This window comes from Rissa tridactyla, chromosome 7 (assembly GCF_028500815.1).
Source record: "Rissa tridactyla isolate bRisTri1 chromosome 7, bRisTri1.patW.cur.20221130, whole genome shotgun sequence".
Taxonomy (NCBI): domain Eukaryota; kingdom Metazoa; phylum Chordata; class Aves; order Charadriiformes; family Laridae; genus Rissa; species Rissa tridactyla.
Genome location: NC_071472.1, coordinates 28,230,759 through 28,241,396, shown reverse-complemented (window position 1 = coordinate 28,241,396; position 10,638 = coordinate 28,230,759). Strand labels below are relative to the sequence as shown.

The 10,638-nt window shown below is 38.1% G+C and overlaps 1 protein-coding gene across 39 annotated transcripts in view; it reads left to right on the top strand.

Moving 5' to 3' along the window:
• The first annotated feature begins 445 nt into the window (after positions 1 to 445).
• Positions 446 to 10,638, top strand: part of TTN (titin) — a 244,262-nt gene continuing 234,069 nt past the window's right edge. For all 39 annotated transcript variants that reach the window (XM_054210417.1, XM_054210392.1, XM_054210385.1 and 36 more), the window contains exons 1-6: positions 446 to 671; positions 2,868 to 2,971; positions 7,231 to 7,434; positions 8,175 to 8,462; positions 9,235 to 9,323; positions 9,414 to 9,658. In XM_054210417.1, coding sequence (XP_054066392.1) covers positions 2,881 to 2,971; positions 7,231 to 7,434; positions 8,175 to 8,462; positions 9,235 to 9,323; positions 9,414 to 9,658 — 917 coding nt within the window. In that variant the 5' untranslated portion in view covers positions 446 to 671; positions 2,868 to 2,880. The remainder of the gene's footprint in view (positions 672 to 2,867; positions 2,972 to 7,230; positions 7,435 to 8,174; positions 8,463 to 9,234; positions 9,324 to 9,413; positions 9,659 to 10,638) is intronic.

Here is a 10,638-nt window from a genome sequence, read left to right as displayed (position 1 = left end):
ATGTCTGAGCTCAGCTTACTTATTTAGTCTGGTGATTGACAGATGCATTTGGTATCTTCTTGGATGTTTTATATTGAAAGAAAGTAAGGCTGAAGCTCACCAATATGACTGCTGCTGACTTTCCCGTATCCTCTGCTAAAATGTTCCAATATCACTTTCTTTGTCTTGTGCTTATGACTTAGGAAATTCGCAATGGCTTGTAAACTGCACATTATAAACCAAATCAAATTATAAATCAAAATCTTTGGAACAGATGATGTTTCCTCGGTGAATCCCTTTTGTGCTTCCAGAATTAGCGTTGTCGATCAAACCAACAGGTGGTGTACGGTTACACAGAGCGGATCCCCCCTCACAAGATACTTTCTGTTAGGAAACCAATCAGAACTGGCACTGACAGGATGAGGCAGACCTGTCAGCAGAGCTGGGGTATATAAAGCAAAACAACTATGTTAGCACTTCTGAGCAGTCGTGCATTCCCCGCCTCGCCTCGGGTGTAGGGATTGCAAAAAAACAAAACTACACTGTCAAGACTGTGTAGTTTTGTTTTTATGATTAGAGGCTCAACAATTCTCATGCTGGGATTGTCTAAAAAATCTTACTCTGGATAAGGACGTCGTTCAAGAAGATTTCGTTGGGCTTAGCCCACTCTTACAGGCACTTTGAGAGATCAGGTTAGTAGCATGTTTCTGCTGGTGTAATGAGTATTTTATCAGTCATTAATAATCCTGGTATGATCTGTTCTTTACAAATTTGCTCACAGAAGGGTATAGTTTTCAGAGTATAGACATGGAGCGCTTAAATTCTCTGGCTGGATTATATCTTAAATTTCTGGGAGTAAATTTCAATAACACTCAGCAAAAAGTTTTTCCAGTGTATTTATTGTTGGAGACTATATAAATTAAGATTTGAAAAGTGCATGGAAACATCTGCTTAACTTAAAACCTCCTTTCTGTTGGGAGTGTTCAAGGTTATCCTACTGAGAGATAAACTGAGAAGCTCCAAGAATAGCTCTGATAAAATGCATATGGTATCAGCTAAGCGCTGATGACTTTTTAAGGGAATCAACTGCTAAGGTATCAGTTACATGGCAGCTCTGGAACACTTGTCTGCTGTCATTCAGAGCTGGGAAGGTTATTTCTGGAACATGACATTTCAGATGCATACTTTCAGTTCTAATTATACAAAAAGCCTTATAAGATCAGATCTCCATCACTGAAATTTGCCTTGACAATGAAAGATATAAACTTTCTGTGAACTCCATGACAATTCTACTTAATTAAATGATTTCCAATCTATTCTGGAATCAGGAAATTACATATATATATAAGCTTTCATAATGTTTAATTATATTCTAACATTATTTCCATATATTTTATCTGAGCTTCAAAACATAGTTATAACTGAAGTAGATCTTAGCGAATTACGTGTGACAGATATTTGTCTTCATCTTTCAGAAAACTAGTGTTGTGTTATGATGAAATGCTGGTCATTTGTTTCTAATTTGAACTCATTTCCCTCTACCCTCAAAGCTGAAAATCTTTGTTAAAAAGGCTGTTCCTCTGTCAAGCTGCAACAAGTATCCAGATAACCAGTAAAGGTGATAAAAAGCAGCTCAAAATCCCAATACAATATCCAGTGCTGCCCCTATGCACTTATTGTCTGTAGGCACCGGGCACTGATTTTGTTGAAGGAACTCATATAATGAAGGATTTTCACCCATTTGAAAGGTGGCATAAATCTGGCTGATAGTGAAAGAAACTTCACTTTCTTGTTAATTTTTAAGTTATCCTGGGACTGTCACAAAACCAGGCACAAAAGCTAAAGTAACCAACAGTAAATGTGTGAGTGAGATTGACTTGAAAAGATCGTGGGCTTAACCCCTGTTTAGTAAGAGCGTGATATGCTCTCAGGGAGACTTTTTAATGAGAAAAATTGTAACTTTAATAGATGTATGATACTCTTAAGAAAACACTAAATACATTTTAAAAACCTGCACAATTCAACATCAGTAAATAAATATGTTCAGGCAAATATAAAATACTCCTGATACAGAAGCTTATCTAGTGGCAGTGTGCTATTTCAAAGTAAGATCTTGTGGCGTAGGAAAAGAAAGCAAACTTTTTTCCTTTCAGATTTCACATGGATCTGCAGTTGTTCAAACCATCAGTGTCAGTGGCTACTTTATATCCTAGCTCACATTTCCAAGGTGGCTGTCTTCCCATATTCAAAATTCCACTGAGAAACTCTCTAAGAAAGAGTAGAATTTTATCTTCATCTTTGTTGCCAGTATGCATCTGTGTAAAATGAAATTATTCATTGCTTACAGACTGCTTTTAAAAGAGAGTCCTGGATTATTTTTTTTTAATTTTAAAAACCAAATGGATTTTAGACCTTCACATTTTTTTCAGTTGCTACTGAGTGATCTAGTTGTCTTTCCACTGGAGAATGCAAATGCTTTGCACCAGCAAAATATTGTGAAATCGTTCAAAAAAATTTTTACGTGGAGATTATTTTCCCTTTAGGCAAAGGAGATTAATGGACAAATAGAGGCTAGATGACCTGCACAAGGTCATGCAATGAGTCAAGCAGAACTTTGTCTCCTGCTGCATACTTGTAGTGCCAAATCACAGCTTCACTAAATATAACAGTTTCACATCCAACTCAGCCAAGTGTGCCCTAAGAGTAATAGGCTGTATAACTTTGTCAAAACCTAGAGTCTCCACATTTCACCAGGTCAACATGATTTAAAATGAGAAGAGTAATTTGTTATGAAAATAATTACAAATATTCCTAAAATCTAGCAAGAAGGATGTGTGTGTAATAAGAATTTCGCCATTGATATCTAATTATGTTTTTGTTGCTTTCAGAGTGCCTGTAAAGATGACGACGAAAGCACCAACATTTACGCAGCCGTTACAAAGTGTTGTGGCACTGGAGGGTAGTGCCGCAACCTTTGAGGCTCATATTAGTGGTAAGGTTTTGATTCATTCTTGCAAGACTGATTATATTTTATTGTTATTTTTAGTAACGTTTATGCTGAGACAAACGATAACGCTTTTCGTAGATCATAATCTGATCTGAATGGGTAAAAATCAGTGCTGAAACATGAATTCATATCCACATCATACGGTACTGATCAGCACTGTGAAGGGCTGTCAGATATCCAAAAGCATATTGCATAAGGTCACAAGGCTTCCCAGGCAACAGCCAACCATCCTGCCAATGAGACCGATGTCTAATTCTCATGTACGTTAGAATCATCAAAACTGGGTGGAAATAGCATGAAAAGTATGTACATAAAAATACATACTGTGCTAATAAGGGAACTTGATATGAGTGCAGAGAGAATAATGTTTGGATGATGATTGGACAGAATGAGGATTCAAGGTGCAAAAGGCAAGGCATATATGCTAGTTCTTCATTGACCTGGTGCTAAGCCTTACTCTGGCTGAGGCTTATTTCCACCTTCTGTGTTTACTTGACTCCAGAGTTCTGGCAGGGGGATTAAAAGCACAAAATCTGGGTTCATGTGGCCACTGAATAGGGTAGAAAACCCTCATTTGCTAGATTGTAGACGTGTATGGTGATCATGATGGTTGTACAAGACTAGATTAATATAATTTGTTTGTGCAATTTAAAGGTGCCGCATAATTTTAAAGGATGGTTCATTTTGCTAGTCTACACACTATTAAAGCACCCGATCTTGTGCAAAACCCCATAGAAGCCCCCGAGGTAACTTTAACTTAACCAACACCCTGTTTTAAGAGTGCCTCTGACCTGGGCAGTGAGTAAGGAGAAATGACACGTGTTCCTGCCGATGGAATTATATTGTCTTACAGGCATTAGCAATGTGATGATCCACATACCGTAAAACACTACCCAAATGCTCTGTGACAGGTGCAAACACATGATCTGTCCAGCTATAGAGATCTCTGACATCTACGGTCCACTGTGGTTCATTCCTTGGCCCCTTTGGATGACACTGACTCACACAAGGTTCACACAAGGTGTTTGAACACCTCCTGTAGCCAATTCAGGATATTTTTTCATGCCTTATTCTGTTACTTGGCCCTCTACTCTTCAGTTAATTGCCTGGACCTCTTCTTGTCTGTACGCTGTAAATTTTCTGTGAAAAGTTTCTTTCCACTCATGATTACAATGCTTATTATTATTATGAATACATAAATATATCATCAGAAAAAGTTAGGATGCTAATGTTAATGTGTGATTTTGGCTATTTTCATTTGTGTAATATCATGGAGTACTTGGGAGGGGAACTTGATTTCTCACTAAGAGGAGATAGAGCAGCTTTTCTAATAGCATATGCTGTATTTGTACTTTAGTCCCACATATCATGTGAGGCAATCTCCTGTTAGCTTTTATTCACATTGTGGGATTCTGGAGTATCTTTCCTGCCCCAAAAGCATCCACCAAGATTGACTGATCTGACAGTGGCTCGGCATTTAGTTTTTCTAATGTGTAAAAAATATGAAAGTTTAATTTCTTTAACTAATTGCATAAATAATGGACTATACAGCTTTATTCTGCTACGTTGTATGCCCTTCCTTTCTGTCATAAATTATTGTGGATTTGAAATTCAGACTTTCTGTTTATCTTTGATAACCCAGCTTTTTTAATATGCAAGTCAAGTATTAATACAGAGCTACATTTTGAACGTGAAGAGCCTGGTTAATCTAAGAGTACCACGAAGAGCTTAGCAACCACCTGAGATGCAATTTTGCAGTCTATAAACCAGAACAAATGAATTGTACTGTTGTATCAGACTGTGAATTAAGTGCCAGTTTACAAGGGTTTGATAGCAGACAAAAATACCCAGTACCTCCCCCTGGGCTCAGAAAGCGCAGAACACACAAACCCTATGATTAAAAGCAGTAGATGCCAGAGCAGGTAGGACATCGTCACAGGGGGAGTCCTACTGGGTGAACAGTGACTGAGGGGACATGAGACAGCACGTCACTGTCAAGAAAGTCTGCAGTGCTGCTGCTATTAGAACTGTGCCCATCCTCATGTCTCCGCAGTACGGATCAAGTATTGAATTTGTCCATAAAGAACAAATTAACTCTCCACTTAACTTTCTTTGAACTGATGTTTTCAGGTATTACGCAACGCAAGCCAGCCTTTACACTCTGCATATTGTTGAAAGCAGGACATACATTGTACACAAATTGGCAGTTCCTGTCACTTCTGTCATTGTCAGGACAATCTCACCTGATTCAATTACTTAAGCGGTGAAGTTGAGGCACTTCAGGTTCATTTGCTTCTTTCTTGCAATAAAGCTTAAAAAACCTCAAGGACAGTTCTAAAATGAAAAAGAATATCCTAATAATTAATATTCGAAACATAGTGCAATTTGGCACTTGTAAAAGTAAGTCCTTACTCCAAGTCCAGGCAAAAATATCTATAATCTGAGCTAGATCTTACCTTCTAGTTCCCAGCTCTGTGGCATGGGACTAGCAGAGTGCTAGTAGATTTGTGAAGAAGCTGAGTTTCTTTTAATGTGAATTAGGGCTCAGATTTCCAAAACAGCTTCTAACTTTGGATCCCTTGAACATATGAGTTTGAGACATAAAAATAGACTCAATTTTTAAAAATGTAGGCCTTGTTCAACTTACCACAAAAACTCCTGTGCTTGCTAATCATGCTGCACCAAGAATATAAAAATGTTTCAAGGATTTCACTATTGACAACATGATTTTTGGTTGCCTAGCTTGAAACATCTTGAAACTGATTTGCACAAATGTTGAAGACGTATCTCTGGATGAAATCAGTGGGATCTGCTGGTTACTCTGTATTTATGGTGATAATGCCCAAATTGTCCTATACCAGTAGTACAAAGTTGAATTATACCAGCACCATCAGGGCTGTTTGATAGGAAATTTGACCAACTTCCACCTGTGAAATTAACAACGCTTAAACATACTTTTACCCTTTTGATTTTAATCCTCTCTAAAACTGGTCGCATTCTCTTTCTCTGTGTTTCTATTTTACATATATCTAAAAATCATTTTTTCAACTATGAGTAAAATTTAAAACTTTCCAAACCAAGTCTGGTGTGACTGCAGGAGACTTCAATCTCCTCTTTTTTTTTAGTCTCACACAGTCATATTCCTGGCACATTAAAGCACAAAATAATGAAATGAGTTTATAGGAGGGATACTCTAAAAAGGAAGCAGAACTCTGTGGTCTTGGGGTTTTCCAAACCACGGAGAGTGGAACTAGGAAAATTAGAGCAGCTGTAGCAAGGAGAGTCTCAGACGTCATTCCTGAGCCCCTGTGCAGTGCACTTGGTGATTTGGCTTGAGTAGAGAAGTACCTAAAGTAAATCTGCAGGGATTTTCATTTTGGAGAAATGGTATTCTAGGACTACAAAAAGACTTTGAGCTGGAACTGTCTCCTTAAATTAGCTGTTCTCCTTAAGTGACTCATATAAGAATTTTACCTGTTTGCCAAATGGATTTCAGTTGCTCAATAAAGTTGGCCGAGTAGAACGATGGGAAGAGACTTTCCATTAGGAATCTAAAATCACCATTTACATCTTAAAAACCAGCAGTAGATACAGGTGAAACTCTTCTGACCAGAAGAGTCTTGCTCATGATCCCAACAACAAAAGAATAATATATTTGAACAACAAAAGATCAGCTGATTCCAGATGACTGCTTTCCACCAAGCTCAAACAGAATTCACTCTAGAAGAAAGAAACAAAAACCCACAACATTGGGGTACTTGATGTTAATGTCTGCAACAGTCACTTTTTCTGTCACTTCGTTTTCTGAAATCATTTAGTGTTAGGACAAGTACTTGGTTGCAAGTTCAGATTTTACTTTTTCTCCAAAGTATTGGCCTGGATTTTGTTAGCAATACTACTTAGATACTAGCAAATAAATAAAAAAAACCCTCACATGCATCAATTCACCCCCCTCGTAATTTGTACTTTTATTCCACAACAGGACTGCCAAACTACAGACTGCTCATTATTCAAGTGACTTCCTAAATGCAGTAGCCTGTGCAGTTGACCTGTTGCTCTGAGTATTTTAAAGACCTTTCTGAAAAATAAATTCACCACTGTGGCACTGGACATGCGATCATTGATCTGTTCCTCTGTCCTTACACTTCACTATAACTGTGCATACGTGAGCAAGTATTATGGGAGTTTTGTATATATGGCATTTCCTAGCATCTTAATCTCCTCTTGTCGTCCTTTTTCTTCAGGTTTCCCAGTTCCTGAGGTGAGCTGGTATCGGGATGGCCAGGTTCTCTCTGCTGCAACTCTGCCCGGTGTGCAGATCTCGTTTAGTGATGGCCGCGCTAAACTGGTGATCCCCACCGTGACAGAAGCAAACAGTGGAAGATACACCGTACAAGCCACCAATGGATCTGGGCAAGCAACTAGTACTGCTGAGCTACTTGTCACAGGTATCAAGCAGCTAAAGAAAGGCACCTCTCTCTGCTGGCAATGTGAGAAAGTGAGCGACAGCCGCAGTGCCACAGATAATGAAAGAAGTTTGGATTTGAAACACATGATTAGCAAAGAAACAGCAAAACAAATTATTTCTCCTAAAGCAGTCTAGAATTCAGCATATATTCCCACCAGTAATTTCTAACGGCGTCCTTCACATCTTAACTGTATAAAGTTTAATCTTGATCTTATAAACTCTTAATCACAGTCACAAACTTCTGGCTTAGCCCTGTATACTTCTGCTCATGTCATCTGTCACACTGGCTGCATTCAAACTACACATAAAAAAAGGATAAAGTTCTGCAGGATGGAGCCCTTAATGATATTTAATGATGTAAATGGTATTTAACAGAATGACTCACATAAAAGGCCATACCCAAGAGATTGCACTCACTCCTTATGTAGTATACATGTATGATCAATGTATAATCAATGTACCTCTAATTCTAGAAACATTCGCAATCATGGGCATAATCAGAATTATCAGAAATTTTAAGCATGTGGAAAAAAGTTCCAGGTGTTTGCATTTTGGCAAATCAACTCATAATGTTTTGAATGAGAAGGTAGTATCACCTGTGAGTAGCATGCGAAGGAGAAATAGACCTTGTGCACTTCTAGTAATGAAAATATCTAGCCCTTACAGTTCTTTTTAACAGACATTATTGTTATTCTATTTATTTTTTCAATAAAACCGTAGCTGGAACAGCACCACCAAACTTCTCACAACGACTACAGAGCATGACTGCAAGACAGGGAAGTCAAGTTCGACTTGACGTGAGAGTGACTGGAATCCCTACACCTGTGGTGAAGTTCTATCGGGATGGAGTAGAAATCCAAAGCTCCCCCGATTTTCAAATTTTACAAGAAGGAGACCTTTACAGCTTAATAATTGCAGAAGCATATCCTGAAGACTCCGGTACCTATTCAGTAAATGCCACAAATAACGTGGGACGTGCTACTTCAACAGCTGAATTGCTAATTCAAGGTAACAGAGATGAAGTTGTGAGCCATGAAAATAAGAGAGTATTCATTGTAGTAATGGTACAATATGCACCACTTCATCAAAGTTATATCAATAGGTTCATTTATAACTTCTTTCTATAAGGCTATTAACTTGTTGTGAAAAAGCAGTGTCTTTGGTGAAATTTGACAAAGATTTTTGTCTGAGAATTCCAAAGGACCGTTTCTCCATAATTAAACTTCTTTAAACTGAGGATAGAGTAGACAGAAAAAAAAGTGTGGGATACTTTTGGTTGTTCTTGTTTTGTTCTGTATATTTCTCAAAGTTGTATTTTTAAGCTGGCGTTGATAGACCAGGTAGATTGGGCTGCACAACTGTAAATGGTCTTGTAAATGAGCCTGGAAAGGATGAAGACAGTTCTTAGATAGAGGAGAATTGTAGCAGTGAATCGTTCTACCCAGAGCAGTATTGCTTGGATTTCCTCTCAGTCAGGCTTCCAGATTGTGTAGTCATTTGAGATCCAGGACTGATTCTGAAGAATCTACAATAAATGTATTTTTCTTTGTTTGTTTTTTTTTTTTTTTCTAATGACATAGTAATGCAGAAATATTATTTCAACTGTTTTCACAACTATCTGTCTATAGATACTGCAGGAAAAATAGATGGTTGCTTAATTCTTTCTCTGTTGTTCATATACATTTATATATAATTGGAATTGACCATTCATTTGTTTCTGCAGCTGTTTATTGTTTGTTGCTGTATGCAATTCTCCTGAACATGTTTTCTCTTCCAAAAGGTGAGGAAGAAGCCGTTCCTGCTAAAAAGACAAAGACAATTGTTTCGACTGCTCAGATTTCACAAACAAGACAAGCCAGAATTGAAAAGGTATATTTTTCAAAAACAAAGCAGGTAAGGCTAAAATGTGGATGATTACTTCTACAGTATCTCAGACTTCTTTTCCTGATTTCATTGTAGAAGATTGAAGCCCACTTTGATGCCAGGTCACTTACAAGTGTTGAAATGGTCATAGAAGGTGCGACAGCCCAACAGCTCCCACACAAAGCACCTCCACGAATGCCTCCTAGACCTACATCGAAATCACCAACCCCACCAATAATTGCTGCAAAAGCACAAATGGCACGACAGCAATCACCATCTCCTGTTAGACAATCACCATCACCTGTAAGACATGTCAGAGCACCAACACCCTCACCAGTAAGGTAAACTTATTACTCTTTCAGACAAGATTGCTTTTTGAATCACTTTCACTTATAGCAGTAATGCCGTAGAAGGAGAGCATAGTACAAAAATGGAAGAAGGAACTGACTTAAAACTGACTGAGTTTATTCTGACTGCGAGCTATAATGTGCTGTTGCCACTGTTACAGAAGTGAGTGCTTCTTATGTAAATTTTCTATCCCATATGGAAGAAAATCCTTTAGAGAATAAATCCCATTTGATTGCTCTGCATTCAGCTGAAGTAGCTGAAGTTCATGACGGAAGAGAAGAAAACAGCAGAGCACTTGGCCCTTGATTATTTTAGATGAACAGAGAAAAGAGGAATGACATTCTGATGTCAGGCAGACAGAATGGAAGGATATGTAAAAAAAAAAATAAAAAATGAACATGTGCGTGCTGGAAGTGACTGCGGAAATAGCGTTTTGAGGTTAGGCAAGGTAACTGTGGTTGTGGAAAGGTGAAGTTTATCTCTGCTGTATAAAGGGCCTTGAGAGGGAAAGTGAGTGATTTGAAGATCAGGGCTTGTGGTCTGTGAGACCCCAGGAGGTCTGTGCTGAGGGGCAAGTAGAGAGAAAATTGCTTTGGACGTCCTGAAGTTTCAGCATCCTGAAGCACCAGCATCATGGAATGTCTCCAAGCTGAGTTCTTAGAGGAAACCCATTTAACTTGTCAGAGCTATGTATGCTGGTGAATTTTGCCTCATTGAGAATAACTTTCAAGGACAGGAACAAATTAATTGACAGTAACTAGCAACAACTAGATGAAAGAATAATTCAATAGTGCCATCTAGAGTGCACATGGAACTAGGAGTTTGTACTCCCCCACTAGTCAAACCACTTTTAGACATACAACACATTAGAAAATAAATCTAAAAATTCATATGATACTGCTGCCCCCTACTGCTGCAATTTGTTAATTCGATCTGGGAAATACAGCATTAAAAAATTCCTTTTGAAGAAAAT